This window comes from Orycteropus afer, unplaced genomic scaffold (genome assembly GCF_000298275.1).
Source record: "Orycteropus afer afer isolate SDZICR_OR568_19922 unplaced genomic scaffold, OryAfe1.0 scaffold00101, whole genome shotgun sequence".
Lineage (NCBI taxonomy): Eukaryota > Metazoa > Chordata > Mammalia > Tubulidentata > Orycteropodidae > Orycteropus > Orycteropus afer.
Genome location: NW_006921688.1, coordinates 8033860 through 8055978, shown reverse-complemented (window position 1 = coordinate 8055978; position 22119 = coordinate 8033860). Strand labels below are relative to the sequence as shown.

The 22119-nt window shown below is 42.1% G+C and overlaps 1 protein-coding gene across 1 annotated transcript in view; it reads left to right on the top strand.

Moving 5' to 3' along the window:
- SYNE1 (spectrin repeat containing nuclear envelope protein 1) overlaps nt 1–22119 on the top strand; it is a 578063-nt gene that overhangs the window by 535486 nt on the left and 20458 nt on the right. The window contains exons 123-131 of the mRNA XM_007943230.2: nt 4252–4439; nt 5315–5465; nt 8799–8981; nt 9236–9373; nt 11251–11442; nt 12680–13013; nt 17159–17301; nt 19348–19474; nt 20569–20780. Of these exons, the coding sequence (XP_007941421.2) occupies nt 4252–4439; nt 5315–5465; nt 8799–8981; nt 9236–9373; nt 11251–11442; nt 12680–13013; nt 17159–17301; nt 19348–19474; nt 20569–20780 (1668 nt within the window). The remainder of the gene's footprint in view (nt 1–4251; nt 4440–5314; nt 5466–8798; nt 8982–9235; nt 9374–11250; nt 11443–12679; nt 13014–17158; nt 17302–19347; nt 19475–20568; nt 20781–22119) is intronic.

The window sequence follows — 22119 nt, the reverse complement described above, 5'->3', positions numbered from 1 at the left end:
ACTAAGGTTCTCCTGACTCAAGCCATGGTATTTTCAGTCATCTCATGTCTATGAAAGCTGGACAGTGAATCAAGATCAAAGAAGAATTGATGCATTTTAACTATAGTGTTGGTGGAAAATGTTTAATATGCCATGGGTTGGCAAAAGAAGAACAACTACATCTTGGAAGAAGTACTGCCAGAATACTCCTTAGAGGGGAAGATGGTGAGACTCGTTCTCCCATATCTTGGGCATGTTGTCAGGAGGGATCAGTCCCTGAAGAAGGACATCATGCTTGGTAAACCAGAGGGTCAAAGAGGAAGACCCTCAATGAGATGGATTGACACAGGGGCTGCAACAGTGAGCCGCAAAGTAGCAACTACTGTGAGGATGGCACAAAACCAGGCAGTTTTGTTCTGTTGTATGTAGGGTCACCATGAATCAGAATCAAAATCATGGCATGTGACAACAAGAAGTACCAGATGGAAGGACTGTATGAGGTGGAAATGGTTGCTCCCAGGGAGAAGGACTCAAAGTGGAAAGGGCCCTGCTTTTATTTGAATCACTGGAGAAAGACGCCATGCTTGATAAAGTAGAGAGTCAGTGAAAATAGGAAGACCCTCAACAAGATGAATTGATACAGTGGCTGCAACAATGGGCTCAAACATAGAAACAGTTGTAAGGGTGGCACAGAGCAGGCAGTGTTTTGTTCTGTAGTAAACAGTGTTGAACCGCAGACAGTTGGAACCAACTCCATGGCACACAACAACAGTAGTTTTTGACTTTTTAATATATGAACATAAAGTCTTACAGTTAAATTTTAAAGATTTTTTTTAAAACTGTCAACCTGTGTTTGAAAGCAAAGACCACTGGGTTTCAAATCCTGACCTCATGCACTTAGTATCTATGGGATCTTGATCAAAGTAATGAACTATTTTAACCCTCAGATTCCTTATTCACAGATGTGGATAATCATAGTAAAATAGGCCTCACAGTGTTGTTATAAAAATTAAATAACAAAAGCACTTAGCACAGTACCTATAACACAAAGTGCTCAGTAAATTGTATTTTAATCATATCATGTTTACTACAATTTCATTTGTAGAAAATGTTTGAGATTGACTCTCTAGAAATTGTAGCATTTGCATTCCGTGTTGTAAAAGACAGATTATAGTAATCTGTCTCTAAAGAGGAAAATTTCTGGAAAATATTTAAGTAGGTTAAATTGGTAAGAAATACATTTTCTTTTCGTTTACTGCATGGAGTTTTCACGTGTTTCTTTTGTCAGTGTCGTTAATCGTATAGACTTAATGATTTGGGTCAGAAATACATATAGACTGGAGATGACTTTAAAAAACTTTGTTGTCAAATTTCTCTGAATTGCAGATGAATGAGAATAAATTCAGAGACCACTCAAGGCCATGTTAATCAAGGTCAAAGTTGAGGCTAAAATCTTTATTTGTACTGTTGGGTGGTGGTGGTGGTAGCTGCCTTCTAGTCACACCCCAACTGATGGAGACCCCATGTGCAACAGAACAAGATGTTGTCTGGTTCTGGGCCATCCCCATGTCACTGTGGACTGTTGATCCCGGTTGTTGATGTTGGTGTTGGGTGCCATTGACATTGGCTGGTTTTCGGTAGCTCATAGGCCTTTCTTCCCAGTTTGTCTTGGTGTGGGTGCTCCACTAACTTGCTCAGCATCATAGCAACATACAACAACAGATGAGAGGTGGCTGTGTATGAGTTGCACTGGCGGAGAATCAAACCCGGTCTCCTACATGGAAGGCAAAAAATTCTGCCACCAAACCACTGACACCATCCTATTTGCATTAGGGAACTTACATGTGATTATGAAAACCTTCCAGCTTAGAGTAGCCATTTCATATACTGATTTTAACAAAAATGTCTGAGTACTTGAGATTAAATCAAAATGCTGTAACTTCTTTACATCGATGGATTATGTTCAAATGCCTAACATTTCTTCCAAATGTATACCCTTTCTCAAGATGGAATTCCCTTTTCTTGGCTCTTTAAGAACTCGTGTTTACTTGGCGATCTTGTTCTAGAAGTCTCCATCTTGTGTTTACCTTTGAGCAGATGTTCATTCAGTTCATTTTTTATAATTATTTTTGGACCAGAAACTCCTGCATTATGCACTTCCACATAAGCGAAAAATTTTAGGTGAGCAACTTGAAAGAGCTGTTTACTGAAATAGAAATATTTTTGATAGAATGTATCTTCTAGTGACTGTAAAATCTCCGAAAAATAATCAAAGGCACTGTGATTACAACAGTAAGCTAGTGTTTTTATAGAAGTCACGAGAACATTGTGTTAAGGAGAAAAATTAGAGGAATTGCAGACAAAGAATGTATATTCCAGCTATCTGAGTAAGTTGAGAAATTGTTTAGAACAGGAGATAAACTAGACAAATTGAGAGACTATCACCAAAGAAAAGGAAAGCATTAGGGTAGTTAGTGATCAATAGGGTAACTAAAAAATGAATGCAACTGTATGACTGACTGTTAATAAGAGAATACTTATTCTGAGTTAATGGAGTGTAATTTACCAGAGGAAACAGCATTCATCTTGGATTTACAATTTACAGTCTATGGAGTTAATCTGAAGACTTCACATTTGGGGATTCTTGGGAAGTTCAGTGCCCTGTTTCTCATCATCAACTATTTCCATCCCACATTTAAAATTGCTCCCTGAGGAAGCTGCTGAAAACTATGACATTTGTATGATATAGAACCTAGGTACCTGAAGCCATCATACTTGAAGTTCAGTCAGTTCTCTCTCTCTCTTCTCTCTCTTTGTCTCTCTCTCTCTCTCTCTCTCTCTCTCTCACACACACACACACACACACACACACACACGTACATGTATATACATATTATATACATATTGTATATATTTGTGGTACTTAAGATTATGTATCAGCTTGGCTGGGCCTAGTTTTGAGTGGCTGGGCAGCTGGATGTAGTTATACCCCAGTGAGATTGTTAATCAACTCCATGGTGGAATCCACTGGAACAGCTGAGTAGCTGCCTTAGGGATGTGGTCTGCTTCCAGTTTATAAGAAGTGTTGAGAAAGGTCCCTGCAGCTTTTTAGCACATTTGGACCGTGCGTGTAGCTGAGTCTTCATTCAGCAGTCTGCATGTTTCCTGCCAATCTTGGGACTGTCCACACCAACCCACTGCCTTCTAGTTGATTCCAACTCACAGCGACCCTACAGGGCAGAGTAGAACTGCCCCATGGGATTTCCAAAGCTGTAAATCTTTATGAAGCAGGCTGTTTCATCTTTCTCCTGTGGAGCAGCTGGTGGGTTCCAACCGCTGACCTTTTGGTTAGCAGCAGAGTGCTTTAACCCCTGTGCTACCAGGGCTCCTAAATATGCACAAGTGCCTTAGTTACTATAAACAAAACTGACTCAGCACAACTGACACTGAAGATAGATTTGAAATTTTAAATTTCAAAGGAAGTTAGGTGGGATTAAGTACTTAGGGGTACAAAATCCCATTGTATTTCTGAAATGTGGCCTTCTCAGTCCTCAGTCCTTTAGAAAGTTAAAAGTCTTGTTGGACAGTAAAACCTGACCTCTTAACTGTGTTTGTAATTAACTGCTTAAAGCAAGAATTGCAGGTCTTTGGAATGCAAGTCCCTGTCCTTGAGTTTCAGTTCTTAGCAGGTGCAATGAATTCCTGTTATTGGTTGACTGATTGATTGGGATGGAAGTAATTTCTCTCAGAAGTAGAAACTAGGGTGGGATTCATTTTGCAGTAATTAAAGAACTTGTTTCACTCTTCGTTCAATCTCATTTGCTCAGTTTCTATCTCAGCATTCCTCACATAGCTGAAATATTTTGAGATTTATTTTCTCCTACTTTGGAGCTTGCCAGGAGCCCTAGTGGCACAGTTTTGAGTACTCAGCTGTAAACCAAAGAGTTGAAGGTTCAAACCCATCAGCCTCTCAGTGGGAGAAAGATGAGTCAGTCTGCTTCCTCAAAGGTTTACAGCCTCGGAAACCCCACGGGGCAGTTCTACTCTGTTCTACAGGGTAACTGTGAGTCAAAATGAACTCAGAGGCAATGGTTTTGGTTTTTTGAGCTTGCTGGATTTTATAAATTAAGTTTGAGAAATCTTATGCATCCAAGGAACCAAAGTATTTTTCAAGGTTTATCCTAGCCATTTATCAGTCCACGAACACTGTTGCAGTTCCTGGTATCTGTATTCATGTGACTTCTGAATCAAGCACACTGTGTTCCCTCGCAGGAGCTTCAGAGAGACATAGAGAAGCACAGTACAGGTGTCGCCTCGGTCCTCAACCTGTGTGAGGTCCTGCTGCACGACTGTGATGCTTGTGCCACCGACGCCGAGTGTGACTCCATCCAGCAGGCGACGCGAAACCTGGACCGGCGATGGAGAAACATCTGTGCAATGTCCGTGGAAAGGAGACTCAAGTAAGCTGTGGCCCCTTCACAGGCTTCCGGCAAAGACCGGAGACTCACCCGGAACACTTCCCGTTTACTCTTCCCTTTTGGTTACTATGCCCAAGAAAAGGCTTGGTTTCCCAAATATGCCATCTTCATTGGGTTGGCAAAATAAAAAGATAAAGGTAATTTAAAAATATACCAAGCCAAATTATGTCTGACTTAACAGTTTAAGTATAATTCAGCAAAATGAAAATATGCCCTTGCCAAATATTATAATATTACAGAATCTGGAGCTGTGAAAATGAAATAATGTAAAGAGAAGCATTATCTTTAAGTCCCTTGAAATTGTCTGGTGGTAGAAAAAAATACTGATGAGTTAGAAATTTACCATAATGACTTGGGACTCACTCATTGTACATTCTGATAAACTCCTGGAAATTGAATATTTGCCTTGCCGTCCTAGATTGATTGATTGTTAGGGTGAGTTTGATGTTGAGCTTAAATAGATTTTCCAAACCTCAATTTAATTTCATTGGAGCATTGGCCCAAGTGTTGACTGTAAACAAGGTATTACTTCTCTGAACTTCCTCACATACAGCCAGAGCAGTTCATACATTGTGCTTATGTTCTGTTTGACTGTTTCCAAGTCCAGAGCTGCGGGACATGGCTGTTTTTGGTTTTAGAGAAAGAAAGAAAAAGAAAAAAAAAAAACCACAGCTGTTTATCTTAGCTCAAACAGTTGTCTCTTTTTCTCTCTGGTCAAGTGTGGCTGGAGGCACAGTTGTTGTTTGGCATAACGACTGCTTGTTTGGCTCCCTGATCCTGTGCTGGGCATCAGGCAATGTGCTGGGGCAGGAACAGCCTCAAACAATCGGATTCTGTTCTGTTCTTTCCTGTTTCAGAATTGAAGAGACATGGCGGTTATGGCAGAAGTTCCTGGATGACTATTCTCGTTTTGAAGATTGGCTGAAGATTTCAGAAAGGACAGCTGCCTTCCCCAGCTCTTCTGGGGTGCTCTATACAGTTGCCAAAGAAGAGCTGAAGAAGTTTGAGGTGATTTTTAATTCTAAGTATGTAACCCCTATTAGCTATTAATGTGGCCAGCTGGTAGTGTTCTAAAACATAAACGAACTGTTCATGCCCCACGTTAGTTGTTCAAACAGCTGGGTGATGGTTCTGTAGCCATCTTTATAATTACCTTACAAATAGGCAAAGAAGGTAGGAATGGAAGTTTTCATTTTAATTTAAAATGGTAAAAAACTGCAAATAAAGTAGTAATGAAGAGAAATTCTATTAGAAAATAGGAAACATGGTTCCCCCCAAAAAAGATCTTGGCATTGTTTTTCTTCCAGAATTTTTCAAAATCCATCATCTTTCCTAAGATTAAAATAGGTTTTCCATACTATACCAATCTATCTTCCAAATCTATTTTCTTGATTTTTTTTTAAATCTAATTGGAGCACAGACATATATTTTCAAACTCATCACTTAAATACAGATGACTGTAGAATTGAATAAAACATTTAATTAAAATCCATTTCTAGTTACAGAATAAAGAACACTGCCATTTTTGGCTCACCAAGACTCCTTAGTTACACGGAGGCAGAACTAGTAAGGGCATCATCATGTTTTCATGACGAAAGAAATCGAGCAGTAACTGGTTCCATTCACTTGTCTGTTTGCTCTGTCTGAGCCCCTCATCACTGGGACATGCTGAAATGCCCGCCTTCGTTCTTTCATTTTCCTTTGCTGGAGAAATACTCTGACGTAGCCTACAGTTGGCAGTTCTCTAACTTGAGGTTTCTTGTCTCTTCACTTCCCACTGATGGGCAGATGTGTGCACCTTCGGATCATCTCTCTTAAAACTCAGACTCAGTTGTGAACTCTGCCCCAAGCTCTACAAGGTGTTTCCAATAAGATTAAAAATCCAACCCAAACCAGCTGGACTTATTTTTTTACCTTGCAACATCAGTTAACTAGGCACTTACTGAAGGCTGTTCTGGGAAATAGGAACTGTGGTTTGGTTTGATTTTCTTTCTCTTGTGCAGTTTAAAACCTAAGAGTCATAGCTAAACAGCTATATAAAGCCATAAAAAGCTGAAATATATATGAGAGCTCTGGTAGCGTAGTGCCTAAGGCACTTGACTGCTAACCAAAAGGCTGGCAGTTCAAACCCACCAGCCACTCCTCGGAAGGAGGTTGGGCAATCTACTTCTATAGTGATACTGCCTCAGAAACCCAAAGGGGGGTCGCTATGAGTCGGGTCTGACTCGACAGCACATAACAACAACATGTTATATGGCATAAATAATCATTATTCTGATGGCCAAATAGGTGAACTTAGATATAACTATGTCAGTACATTCCAGGGGAAAAAAAAATTCTTAGAAACCTTTAGAAAGTGCCATAGTCAGCTCTTGAGTAGATTCCGGGTCATTCCATAGTGAACCAATATGACTGTGAGTGCTACTGTTCGACATCTTATTACACTCAGTGTCATAAAGGTTAAACCTTTCATAATTGGCTTACCCTGCAAAGCTGATTGTGTAGGATCTTTTTCGAGGCTATTTTAAACTTCAGATTTTCTGGCAAACGTTAAATGTATAGTTAGCTTCTTCTATAATGAAAGATTTTGTCATGGCTACATCTACTAGTGAACCACTGAAACAAAATTTTGCTGGAGGACAATTTTTAGCCGGTTCAGTTGCATGAATGTTTGGGATGAATCTGGGTTCTGGGAGGGCAGTGGTGCTTGTCACTGGGACATACCTTCAACCCCAGTGGGTACCATGTACCCTTTGACTTATATTGATGGCAATGTCTGAACTTTCCTTACCTCTTCCTCTGCTGGGGAAATACCCTGAGGTTTTATGTAATGGAAGATTGGATTTTCTATGATGAAGGCTCTTAAAGCTCTCCTAAGTCTCAGAAGGCAAACCATTTAAGAGGGAGAAATGTGGTCGCATGTAAACAGTATGATGTGGGGTATAGCTGAGTGAAATCCAATTAATTAGTTATAAAATTATCTCTCTAATGACACGATAAAAATCAGTCACAAATGAGACATGTGAGTTTGAACAAAAAAAAAGTCTTCATTTTTTATTTTGGCTGAATGATTTTTTATGCTAGGGCTATGCTTTATTGCAGAGAGAATGAAGATGGAGGGTTTCACCTTAGATCCTATAAACTGTCATAGGGTGGCCTCAAAAGTAAATAGACATTCTCTGAGAGAACAATTGTGGAATAAAACTAAAAATCATAAAAAAAAAAAAAAAAAGAGGGACCGTGTTTGCTGGTCTGATAGAGCCTGGTGGAACCCCTGAGACTATGGCCCCTAGCTGGCCTTCAGGTCTGGAACTGAAATCACACCTGTGGCTTCCAACCAAACAAGACAGGCATATGAACTGAACATTTACATGAGGTAGATACACTCCTTGGAGAGTTCAATCATGAGAGAATAGAAGGGCTGTGTATGCACAGAGAGACAGCTCGGGGGGCAGGAGTGCATGGGAGGGAAGGACACAGGGAAGAGGTAACTATGGGGAGGAAATGGGAGGGGAACTGTTGAATTGTGAGAAACTGCAGTCAATATCATGAGACAAAGTGTATGTGAGCTGCTATATGGAAAATGAATTTGCTCTGTAAACTTTCACCCAAATCACAATTTTAAAAAAAGAAAAGTAAGTAGACACTCTCAGCAGATCCAACACCTTTTAAACAAATGGTGACTAATTTATGGGAACAACAAAAAGGAGAAAGAGCATGTTCAAACTTTTCTTTAAAAATGGAAGTTTATTTGTAGTTTACAAACTGCTTTCTTAAAAATTAACTAACCCCTTGTGTTTAGAAGGTCTTCCTCAAAAGGTAGTTTGGATTTTTTCTTAATGGACACAGAACTGAAGCAATTTCTGGAATTTTAGAGAATTTCATCTTTTATAAAGACGTAAAAACACTTTTTTCAGTGAGGACATCAGTAATATTGAACCTTTCCAAATACTCAGATTTCAGCACACATATGGGAGCAAATTATATGTATGTTGTTAGTTGCCATTGAGTCAGTTCCGACTCATGGTGGCCTTATGTATAATGAAATGAAACATTACCGAGTCCTGCACCACCATCACGATCATGTACACACACACACACACACACACAATCATTCACCATTTTCTTACATATTTTTTGATCTACTTCCTTTCCTTAAGTCACATTGACTCAGTTACTTTGCTTTAACAAGGAGAAGGGCACACTCATTAGAAAAATGTTCTTTTCTCTCTGTGATGGGGTGACTTCCATTTTTCCTGACCCTGGAGCATGACAGCCAGGAGCCATTACTGAGAGCCCTTGACTGATCTCTTTCACTCATATGTTTCCTTGTGGTCACAGGCCTTCCAACGACAGGTCCATGAAAGCCTAACCCAGCTGGAACTGATCAACAAGCAGTACCGCCGTCTGGCCCGGGAGAATCGTACTGACTCAGCTTGCAGCCTAAAACAGATGGTCCATGATGGCAACCAGAGATGGGACAACCTGCAAAAGCGCGTCACCTCTATCTTGCGCAGACTCAAGGTCTTTATTATGCCTCGTTGGTAAATCAGAGGCCCAGTGGGTGGGATTAGTCCACTTGAACACACTATAAAGACACTTCAGTGGTTTTGTAAGGTTGGGCTGGTGGGAATGGTCTCCAGGGGAGGTGGCATGATGAAGGAGAACAAGGTTCTCATTGCTTTTGAGGAGAAAACTTTCCAGAAGAGCATTGGAATTGTCTCTGCCATTCCATATGTTTATGTGGATTATGTTTATTATTTTCTTCTCACATCCAGCATTTTATTGGTCAGCGTGAGGAGTTTGAGACTGCTCGGGACAGCATTCTGGTCTGGCTAACAGAGATGGATCTGCAGCTCACAAATATTGAGCATTTTTCTGAATGTGATGTTCAAGCAAAAATAAAACAGCTCAAGGTAACAGTTATATTATTTTTCTGAAAGTCTGAAAAGGAGAGAATTTGTATATTCTTCTTTGAAGAATGTGGTAGCATTCTTAAAAAAAAAATCACGTTCTTCTGGATTGCCAAAGAAAATCAGAAAATGCAAAAGATATTAAAAATAAAATTAAGAGCACTTCCCAGAAATAACCATTGCTGATATATATGTACTTTCAACTATTAACTTGGGTGAAAGGGAATTAGGGATCTTCTTTGATTGTGGTTGTTTTTATTTTTGTTTCTTTTCCCCATTTTGTTTAAAGAACCTTCAAATAGTTCATTTGACTTCCATGCTCCAGAGTGCTACTACTTCCTTATGTTGGGGTTTTAGCCCACAAAGCCTTTTGTAGATGTCAAATGAAATTTTGAGCACATTTTATATTTTTTATCATATAATTTAAGCATAACAGGAACTAGACATTTAAATAAGAGGAATATGTGTTCACGTGTAAATATTCCTTAGAGGAAATATGTTTAACAACTTGAGTAATTCAGCAGACAGCTTATGAAGTCTTTTTTCCCAAGATATTAGATAGATAGATGGACAGACAGACAGATAGCTAGATAATAAGTGATTGATTGGTAGATGGGTTTTTAAAAAGAACAATCTTGATGAGTCTTGCTATAAGTTGATATAATGAAGCAAGGAAATGACTGTTAATCACAGATCCTCAGGATGAAAAAAAATGATAAAGTAGTAAATTCTTCTTTGCTGCCCATTTCCTCCCTACTTCATACCCCACACTCATCCCTCTCCCCCATCACCCCCCATACAAACTCACCCACATCTTATCAGAGACAAATCAGTATTGAAATCCTCCAACCAGAAATATCTACAAGGTATTAGTTGAATCCTTTTGAACTCTGGCAATATCATAGAAATTATGACCACCCTTCTTCTTCCAGGCAGTCTTTCTCCTCATGTGAAACTTTCTACTATTCTAGTTTTTCCTTGTATCACATCAAGACTTATCCTCCAAAACTTGTACCAGTGGTCATACTTCAACTCTCTTAAACCATGTAGAATTATTCTGTGTTTTTCATATCACTGTAACTTTATCTGTTTATGTCCTGAAACAGTATAAGCATCTTCTGAGAAGAAATCTGTGACATGAACTGTCATTTGGGAGGGTGTTCTCAGTCAAGTTTGACATATGGTGAGGACATCTATAGTGGGTGTGTTTAGCATATTTCTCCAAGTGCTAAATTTATCTCATTGGCATTGTATTGGTAGCTATTCAGTCTACCAGAGATGATCATTCTGTGAGCTTTGCCATGAGTCTGGGCATTTTTTTCCTGTGATTCTCTGCCCGCACTGTCTACTATGATAAATTTTAATAGCCAAAGGCACAAGTCTTGTCATAAAACTCTAGCATGTACATTTCCAACTCCTGATCATAATATTTCATGGTTTACTTTAGAGCATCTCTAAGGGTCTCTTGTCATCCTACAGTAAAACCTGTGAGAGCTGGAACTCAACAGGATTGTCTAGTTATTCCATGTCTCGCTGACAAGGTGCAGTCTTACCACTTTTCTATCAATCTTTGTTGTTGTTGTTATGTGCCGTGGAGTCGGACCCGACTCATAGCAACCCCTCATTGGATTTCCGAGGCAGTATCACTACGGAAGTAGATTGCCCAACCTTCCTTCCGAATCAATCTTTATTAGTGGAAAATACTTGAATTTTCCTTTTCTGACAGATTTCCACCTTACGTTCCAGCTTTTGCAGGTTTTACTGTATATGGTAAATGAAATATCACCAATAGCATTTTTCTAATGTAATGAGAGATACCTATCTTATTCTTGTTTCCAATATGTGCGCAATAAAAATTACACGAGCTTTTTGCTGCATAGGCCTTCCAGCGGGAAATCTCACTGAACCACAACAAGATCGAGCAGATAATTGCCCAAGGAGAACAGCTGATAGAAAAGAGTGAGCCCCTGGACGCAGCTGTCATTGAGGAAGAGCTGGATGAGCTCCGACGCTATTGCCAGGAGGTCTTCGGGCGTGTGGAAAGATACCATAAAAAGCTGATTCGCCTGCCTGTACGTAATAGTTATTTTTTTCCAAAGTGAACAACTTATGTGCTGATGGGTCACATTGTATAATGGGTAAGAGTCTAGGTTCTGGAGACAGACTGCCTGAGTTCAAGTCCTAGCTCTGACACTTGTTGGTTATGGAACCTTGGGCAAGGTATGTCGCCTCTCTTGACCCAGTTCCTAAAACTGTAAGACAAGATTAATAAGAAAACCAGGTGCCCTCCAATTGATTCCAACTCATCGTGACACCGTGTGTGTCAGGGAAGAACTGTACTCCCCAGAGCTTTATGGGCTGATTTTGGAAGAACAGCTTCCCAGGTCTTCCTTCCTAGAAGCCTTTGGGTGAACTCAAACTGCCAGCCTTTTAAACAAAAAGAAGAAGCGGAGCCTGTTAGCTACTTGCGCCCATCATGGTTTAGTCATAGCACCTATCACGTAGGACAGTTCATTTTGAGCAGTAAATGAGTTAGTCTATGTGACGAGCTATGAAGAGTACCTGGCACAGATCTTTCATGGCAGATAAGGAGCCTCTGGAAGAAACAGGGAGATGAATGTGAGCAGTGTAAGCAGTTGCTCAATCAATGAGAGTCCATTGAGGTGAATTTTTTTCTCTTCTTTCTTGCTGCTGTAATTGTATCCCATCTGTAGAGATGTATATCTGTGATATAAGGGAAGAAGGATGGTTAAGCCTTCAGTAGGTGAAGCAAATGCTTAGAGCACTCAGGTGCCACCTGGGAGATTGGAGGTTTGAGTCCACCCAGAGGTACCTTGGAAGAAAGGCCTGGCAATCTACTTCCCAGAAAAACAGCCACTGAAACCCTATGGATTGCAGTTCTCCCCCAATAAGCAGGGGGTCGCAGTGAGTCAGCATCCGCTGACAGCAAGGCTTTATCAGTCATTTCCTTTCATTCCTGCTGTGTGCCTGTCTATACTTCTTAGGTTGCTGTTGTGGCCCTGGGTTGCCTTTATTTACATTATCTTATTTAATCTTGTATCAGTTGAATATCAGTAGGAAGGCTTTAATATCATGCCCATTTTACCCGAAGTAAATCTGAGGCTTATATAGGTAAATTCATAACACATGTCAAACAGGCATTGGAAATGCACATTGATTTTTTAGTTTAATATCATCTCAACTAAGATGGAAACATTGCACAGATAAGCTTGAACACTGAGGACTTCTCTGGGGGGGGTGGACCCCACAGTGAGCACGGAAGTAACGGGTGCTTGAACTGCTTCCCAGCTCCCAGACGATGAGCATGACCTTTCTGACCGAGAGCTTGAGCTCGATGACTCGGCGGCTCTCTCTGACCTCCACTGGCACGACCCGTCTGCAGACAGCGTGCTTTCCCCGCAGCCCTCCTCCAACCCCTCCCTCTCCCTGGCCCAGCCCCTCCGCAGTGAGCGGTCAGGACGAGACACCCCAGCCAGCGTGGACTCCATCCCCCTGGAGTGGGATCATGACTATGACCTTAGTCGTGACCTGGAGTCTGCAGTGTCCAGAACCCTGCACTCTGAGGATGAAGAGAGCCAAGAAGACAACGATTTCTACCTCAGAGGAGCTGTTGGCCTGTCAGGTAGGGCTGAGCTCTTCCTCTGTGGCAGCTTAAAGGAAAATGCAAGAAAATTCATGTTCTGTTAGAAGCATGGAAGCTGTCTATAGTCCTTGCATCCTTCCTTATTTCCTTCCTTCCTTCCTCCCTCCCTCCCTCCCTCCCTCCCTCCCTCCCTTCTCCCATCAGGGGAAATTGTACATCAGTGAATAATTGAATTGAATATTAATGTGATCATCAAATTTAAAAATTGGCATGGCCATTGATTGAGCCCACATATATTGGTGTTCTTCTTACTCTGTGACAAACACTCTGCCGAGTCCTGGTGTTACCTGATTGCTTCTCTTTTCAAAGAGCTGCCCCTGTAGCATTGAACACAGACAGATGCGCCAGGAATGGCTGAGTGAAGCACTTGGTGGGGGGACAGCTGTACACACCAGGGGGTGCAGGTGTGCAGTTGACGGACAGCCAACCCAGGGCTTTGAAGAAAGCCTTGAGTAGAGACCTGGAGGATGGATAGATGTCAGTCAGCTGGTGTAGCCGAGTCCAGAGTCCAGGAACAGCAGAAAATAGGAAACATGATGCAGTCTTCAGCTTACATGCACAAGCCATCTATTTGTTGTAGCAGTGCACACTTCCCCAGATGGTGATGGAACCGCCTTGGGTGGGAAGTCAGGGTGCAGCCTCTGTCCTTGTCCCCCTGCCTGCAAGTATGATCTTAGACATGGCCCTGTATACTCCTGATCCCACCTTGGGGAGTAGCGTGCTGAGAGAAACAACGAGGACCAAACCCAGGAAACACACAGTGATGGGAAGAGCAGACAAATAACCACATGAGAATGAAGGAAAGTGAATGAAAATCAACAGAACAGAGAACTAGAGGCCGATTTGTAAATGCATCTCATCCATTCCCCAATAGGACATCTCTGAGTATGGCTGCATATTGAAATAATAACTTAGACATATCAGTAGTGAAAATCACTTCCTCTATTTTTCATTACCTTTTTAGCATAGCTATTAAAACCTTCAGGGGTTACGTAGATGACTCATATTTTTATTGGCTAAAACTGCTCTACTCTATAACTGTGGTGGCAATCACACTTCTGCCGCTTACAGCTTTTTAAACTTGGATAAATAACTCAACCCCTCTGAGTCTTGGTTTTCCTCATCTATAAAATGGGAATAACAATCTGAAGAACCTCCCAGAGTGTCTCTGGATAAATGAGCTAGTGCGTGTCAAGTGCCTAGGACGGTTCCTGGCTCGTCTCGCACTCTCTATAGACGGGAACTCGCCTGGTGATTCGTTGCAGGGAACCGGGAACGCACTCACACTCTTCTGTCTGCGCAGGAACTCTCTGTGCAGTCCAGACTGACTGACTTCCCTTTCTTCCCTAGGACAGTTATGTGCCTGCCACCAGGGAATCGAGGTTTCCAGAACTTAGCGGTCAACTTAGACTGTGTGCTCTTTTTGCAGATGTAGTGATCCCTGAAAGCCCTGAGGCCTTTGTAAAACTCACAGAAAATGCACTCAGAGATACTTCTGGTAGGCGCCCAAAGGCAGAGCAAGCCGCTCCCCTCCCTGTAACCACCCTCCTCTCGGCACACCTGCAGTCCTCTCACTGCTTTCTGGCACAAGCATGTTGAGGCAGAACCTTCTTCTCTTACTGCTTGACTAGGGGAAAAAAAAACAAAAGTAGGCTAATCAACACCAAGAATTAGATTTCAATATGAAATGAACTATCCTCTCAACTGGTCAAATGGGACCTAGTCTCATGAGGTGTAACCTTTGAATGGCCCGGGACAGCAGAGAATAGGGAGTGCAGTGCAGTCTTCCGCTTCCGTGCACTGGCGGTCTGTGTTGTGGAAGAGTGGAGTCCCCAGGGCGGTGGTGGAACTGCCTTGAGTGGGGAGTCAGGGTACAGCCTCCGTCCCTGGCCCCTCACCTGCACACATGACCTCAGACACACTGCTTCATGCTCCTGATCTCGGGAGCCATGTGTAGATCAAGGGATGACTCCAGATGTGTAGCTCTAAAAAGATTTTGAGTTTAATTTGATAAGTTATGATTTAATGATTTTTGTTAAGAAGTCTTATAAAATAATTTGAAATGAAAAATGTATTTCCCAGCATCTTAAGGCTCAGATTTTCCTTTAAAGAAAGAACTACTTCATGGCACAAGGACAATTAAAGAAGAAACAGGCACCCGTGTTGCTTAGTGCTGCACGAAACAGGGCATAGTTCAGGGTCAGTCATTCTGGGAGGGCTGGGAATAGGGTCGTGCTGTGATGTGGCATCACAGAATTATTAGAGTACACTTACATTTAAAAAAAAATAACAGTAAATGGCTAGGAAGCAGAAGAGCATGACTGAGGTAAGGACGGGTTGAGTAATTCAGGGTAGAAGACCTCTTCGGGGCGTACTTAGGAGGCCTTTTTTTCTAGAGAAACAGTATATTTAATGAAGCTTACTAATCCTTGTTCTGCTTTCACTCGGTGCTAGCTTCACTCTGATGATCAGCGCTCTTGTTCAGTTCAAAGACTGACATAGATACATACAGAGAGATTATCCCTGGGTGGTGCAAGTGGGTAACGCACTTGGCTGCCAACTGGAAGGTTAGAGGTTCGAGTCCTGCACCCAGAGGCACATTAGAAGAAAGGCCTGGTGATCTGCTACTGCCAAATCATTCATTGCATTCATTGAAAACCCCATGGAGCCCAGTTCTGCTCTGACCCACCCAGGCTCTCCATGAGTCAGAGTCGACTCAACAGCCCTGTATATACACACACACTGTGTGTGTGAGTGTATGTTCTACTCTGGCCCACAGGGGGTCTTCATGGGTCAGAGCCAACTCAAAAACCCTATATATATATATATATGTATATATACACATGTGTTTGAGTGTGTGTGTGTGTGTGTATGTTCCGCTCTGACACACCTGGGGTCTCCATGAGTCAGAGCTGACTCAACAACCCTGTATATACATATGTATATATACACACGTGTGTGTGTATGTGTGTTCTGCTCTGACACACCTGTGGTCTCCATGAGTCAGAGCTGACTCAACAGCCCTGTATATTCATATGTATATTTTCACATGTGTGTGTGTGTGTGTGTGTGTGTGTTCTGCTCTGACACACCTGGGGTCTCCGTGAGTCAGAGCCGACTCAACAACCCTGTACATACATATGTGTGTGTGTGTGTGTGTGTATATTCACACGTGTGTGTGTGTGTGTGTATGTTCCACTCTGACACACCTGGGGTCTCCGTGAGTCAGAGCTGACTCAACAACCATATATATATTTATACACACGTGTGTGTGTCAAAGAAGTGTCGTAACTCAGAGAGAAGAGCCAGAAGTTGTAAGTCACATGTAAGAACATGCCTAAGGAAATGGTAAAATTAAAATCTTAGCTTTCTCTCGATTTGATTTTAGATTTTCACTGTTGTCATTGCTGGGTGCTGTTGAGTTCATTCCAACTTACAGTGACCCTGTGTGTTAGAGTGGAACTGCCCCATACGGTTCCTTGACGGCAATATTCGTGGTCACAGATTTCTAGTCTTTGTCCCGGAAAGCTGCTGAGTGGGTTCAAATTGCCAACCTTCCAGTTGGCAGCTGAGTGCTAAACCATTGCACCATCAGGGCTCCTTAGATTTTAATGAAAACATGTGAATGCTAATTTGAGACCATCATGCAGATGGAAGATCGTTTCTGAAGTCACTCCTTAAATGAGTCATGCAGCCTTGGGGGCCTTAGGTGGCATGATCCACTGAGGGACAGGAAGGCCCAATGTTCCCCTGCCTACAGGGCAGTGACTACAGAAAGAGCTAGAAGTAACTGCCTCGCGGTTATTGGGGAGCTGTAGGTCAACTTCAGCTTTCCGGAAAAGCCTTTCACAACTTAGCCTTCAGATTTCTGGGGGTCAAAAGTGAAGCGAGAGCAGCCCCTGAACCTGTTCAGGACAGATTGCAGGACCCTTCTGTAATGTCAGTCAGTAACGATTCATAGGGGAGCCATGGGAACTTCTAACCCCCCAGCACATCAGCACTAAATTTGCTTTATAATTACACGTGCCGTTTCTATGTGAAGATAACTGTGACGGTATCTTCAGCGTTTGTGTGGATGTCAGTCTTGAAAGGGCTGGTAAAGATTCTTATGGTTGCCGCTGCAGGAGGTCACAGCACCATGGAGTCACAGATCCGACAACTAGACAAAGCCCTGGATGATAGTCACTTCCGGATGCAGCAAACTGAGAATATCATCCGCAGCAAAACTCCCACGGGACCGGAGCTGGAGGCCAGCTACAAAGGCTACGTGAGTATCCTAACCGTCCTGATTATGATGTGCCTGAAAATCACAGTCCTGTGACAAAGCACCGTCTGTCTGTCTGTGGCGTGAGAGCTTTGTGAGTTCTCTGAACACCGTGACCCCCTGAAGTCATGGAAACTGAGGGACAAAGCAATGCCCAGTTATTAAGTCATTTGTGATAGAATGGATCTGTTTCCAGGCCCACTGCCTGGTATCATGGCCAGCCGTTCCTTGCATGGAGTGCTTGGGAAGACTTGTTTAATTGAAAACAAAATGCTTTGGATCTCAAAAGTCATTAGGCATTTTTCCAAATCCAACTAACAATTTTCAGACTATGATTATCCTTGGAGAGGCAAGTTTTAGCTAATGGTTTACTGACATGGAATTTTTTTAGGGTTTTTTTTTTTTTTTTTTTTTTTTGCCTTGGGTTATTGGTTCACTCAGTGACCTTCGGAGTGTTTTCATCCTCTATTCCTTGTATGCTCATTTTTATTCTAGAAAAAAAAAAAAATTCTGAGTAACAGGAGGGTTTAGGGAAGAGATAGCAGGAACTATGTATTATTTACAGCCCGTCTCTGCAGTTATTATGGAATATGTAATAACTATTAGCTCGGCTCAAGTTACTGAACAAATAATTTTCCCCTGAGAGCTAGTTGTTCTTTTAACACATGCTCTAAACAAGAGAATTTGAAAGGAAATCTCGTTCCTGCCTCAGAGCTGCTGTTCACATCCCAAAACTGCTAAGTGAAAGGAGAGAAAAAGTGTTTTTCTTGTTAGTTGCCATCAGGCTGGGTCCCACTCCCGGTGTTATGTGTAACAGAATGAAGCATTGTGCTGTCCTCACAGTCACTGGTGTGTTCAACCCAGTGTGGTAACTGTATCTACCAGGGTTTCTTTGGCTGATTTTTTTCAGAAGTAGGTCACCAGGACTTTCTTCCTAGTTTGTCTTAGTCTGGAAGCTCTACTGAAGCCCATCCACCCTGCATGACCCTGCTGGGATTTGAAATATTGGTGGCACAGCACAGGCCACCACAGTAGGATAACCTGACAGACAGATAGTGGTGGTCCTTTGAAAACTAATTTTCTCTAATTCTACTCACAGCTCCTGTGCACTATGTTTTAAAACTGGAGATGAGAACGATTCTAGCTGTATATGCTTATGTTAGTATCTTCACGTTTACACAAGAGTAATGAATTTCTTTTCTGTTGAGTTTAGCCTGTTATACCAACTAGGAGTAAGTGAAACCTGTCCTCTTTCCGGGATGATATGGTTGTATAATGAGCATGTTAGCATCACTGAAGGTGTGCTTAACCTTAATCAAAAGGAATAAGTAAATTAATAGCATTTGGACTTGTTAAAGGGTTTGAAAGATAACTTCAAGTTCAGTGTTACAGGAGTGTCTTGAAATGATTTGTCCTTTTAATCTATGACTACTGTGCATGATATTAAAAATGATGTTGGAAGCTTTTTCTTTGAAATTAGGATTTAGTCCTTTAATATCTATTAAACTACTTAAATTTCCTCATGCAACATCCAGCTTTAATATTGCTTTAAGCTTTTAAATATCTTAATTATTTAATGCAAAAAAAGAAGTTCCTGTGACATTTGTGGTCATATTATTATAAAATGATATTATACTATTCGTGATAATATTATTAATGTTCCCACCTTTTAGTTGAAGGTCAGGAAAGGGAGAACAACTTGCCAAAAATTATATCTTGCGTTGTTGACTGAGGACTCTGAGTTTTAGACCCACATTGAATTAGTCTGTTTCAATTTGTGAATTTAAAAGAACTTTTGAGGACATCTGCCACACGAAATTATATCAGCAAAGTATATCTTAAAAGATTGCTTTTCAGTATACATGAATCTGTCACCTGTTAAAAAACATGCCTTGCACCGTGAGCTCAATTTGAACACAGTAGCATCATCTCCACAGCGAATTTAAACACGGCACAGAGCTTGTTGAGAAACTGCACGGTGATTTTCCCCAGAATCTCCTGGCTGGTGAGAAGTGTGGTCATAGGGGCCTGTGTTTTATGTCTGAACAGATGAAGCTGTTGGGAGAGTGCAGCGGCAGCATCGACTCGGTGAAGAGGTTGGAGCACCAGCTCAGGGAGGAGGAAGAGCCTTTCGCCGGCTTTGTTAACCTGGACAGCACCGAAACCCAGACGGCTGGTGAGGAAGCAGCGTCAGTTCCAGGAGTGACAGAGAGAGGCCCGAACCACTTGGTGACACCTTGTGTCTTAGCTACCTAGTGCTCTTGTAGCAGAAATAACCTAAGCGGGTGGCTTTCGACAACAAATGTATTTCCTCACAGTTCTGGAGGCAAAAAGTCCAAATCAAAGTCTTGGCTATGTCAGTTCCTTCCTTGTAGGTGGTGTTGTTAGGCTCCAACTCATAGCAACCTTATGTACAAAAGAACAAAACACTGCCCAGTCCTGTGCCAGCCTCACAATTCTTGCAGATAGTTGTGGGCATTTCCTGACTCCTGGGCTTGTAGACAATCCTCACATGGTGTCTGTCTTCCCCTGTGTGTGTGTGTGAATCTACTCTGACGCTCTTATAGCTCAGAAGTGATTAAGTTTAAGATCTCCTGCACATTGGTATGACCTCAGATGACTCACTGATTACACCACATTAGATTGAAGGTAATCTGCTCTACCCAATGCCAACTAATTTAACCACATGTAAGTATTCCATGACAACAGCCAGACTAGTGTTTGACTGTCACTGGGAATCAGAGCCTTACCGTGTTGACACACAAAATTAACCATCACATGGTGCTTGAGGTCATTCTACACTATTCTGTCCTGAGACCTTTTTTTCCATGTTCTTTTTGTTTTAATGCACCATCTCAAATACACGGAGTCAGGCATTTTATGTATGGGCTCTCAGAGTCCTGTTGTAGATAGGAACCAAGAATTGATATCTTTGTGCACATAACCTATGTAATTATTATTATTATTACTCCATTACATTAAAAATGCAGACAGGAAAAGCAGAGCCATATACTGCTATCTACCTCGGAAGGAAGATGGGGCAATCTACTTCTGTAGTGATACCGCTTCGGAAACCCAAGGAGGGGTCGCTATGAGTCGGGTCCGACTCGACGGCACATAACAACAACAACAACAACAACAGATGCCAACAACTACAGAAATAAATGCCCAAGGGAAAACCTATTGTTTTCTGTTGCTCATTGACATTAGCCACCAATTTGTGTTGAACACATTTCCTAAATGTCATCTGTTCTGTGCATGTCTTGCCAGGTGTGATTGACCGGTGGGAGCTCATACAGGCCCAGGCACTAAGCAAGGAACTGAGGATGAAACAGAACCTCCAGAAGTGGCAGCAGTTCAACTCGGACTTGAAGGACATCTGGGCCTGGCTGGGAGAGATGGAGGAGGAACTGGAGCAGCTACAGCGCCTGGAGCTCAGCACTGACATCCAGACCATCGAGCACCAGATAAGGAAGCTCAAGGTCGCTGCCTTAGCCTTCCCCAGGGTGTCAAACAAAAGCTACCGCATGGGATGCCTGCTCAGATTCAATCGCTAATTCCAGCTGTTTCACTCTTACACCCCAACCACAAAATGAGACTTACTGCCATCAAGGCAGTTCTAACTCCTGGCGCCCCCATGTGCTGTGGGGTAGAAATGCTCCCTAGGGCTTCCTTGCTGGAACCTCTGTGGAAGCACATAGCCGGGCCTTTCTTCATAGCACCACTAGGTGGGCTCAAACCACTAGCCTTTGGGTTCGTAGTTGAGCTCCAACCCTTTGGCCACCCAGGGACCTTCAGCTGTTACACAGCAACAGCTAAATTGCCTATCAAAATTGAAAAAGAAGGCTATTCTGAACCCTAACCATCCCATAGCAGAGCTTTTTATAAAGAGGGTTTTGAAGACCAGAAAGATGGACCACATTCTAGAACTTTCCACCTACATCAATAATCACATAAAATTTAATGAGTTGGTATTTAAGAAATGATCAGTTTCTTGAAACATCCAGACACATCTGGGTCTGATTTAACCTATTTGGAAGAGAAACACAGATGATGATAAGGACCTGCAAATTTGCCATCTTGAGCTAGAGAGCAGTCCTCTCCAGGATTGAATCTGCGTGAGTTTGTGGGAGGCTTAATGAAATAGTTTCACCTTCTTGAATCAGCAGAGCTTCCCAAAATCGATGATGATAGTGGCAGAAGCATTTCTACTGTAATGAAAACAAAATAAAACTATGGCACAATTATGATAAGTGTGGGCATTATTGGTTCAGTGGTAGAACCCTCACCTTCTATTCAGGAGATCCAAGTTTCATTCCAGGCCAATGCACTTCATGCCCAGCTCCCAGCCATCTGGTAGTGGAAGCTCCCATGTTGCTATGATGCTGAACTTCAAGATGAATAGATTAGAAAGAAAAGCCTGGTGATCAACTTGCAAAAATTAGCCAGGAAATATCTGTGGATCACCCCAGTCCTGTACACAGCCAGTCATGGGTATGGGGCTATGCTTTGTTCTGTTGTGCGTGGGGTTGCCATGACTCACCGGCCAATGAAATGTTACCTGATAACACCAACAGATATGGTCAAACGTTTATACTTGATTTTGGTTGAGGTCAGTGTAGTACACAGATGTTGTTGTTAGGTACCATCAAGCTGGTTCTGACTCAGCGACCCTGTGTACAACAGAGCAAAACGCTGCCCAGTCCTGAAGCAGCCCACAATCGTTGCAGTGTTTAAGCTGATTGTTGGCGACCACTGTGTCAATCCACCTCACTGAGGGTCTTCCTCTCCTTATGCTGACGCTCTTCTTTCCCAAGCATG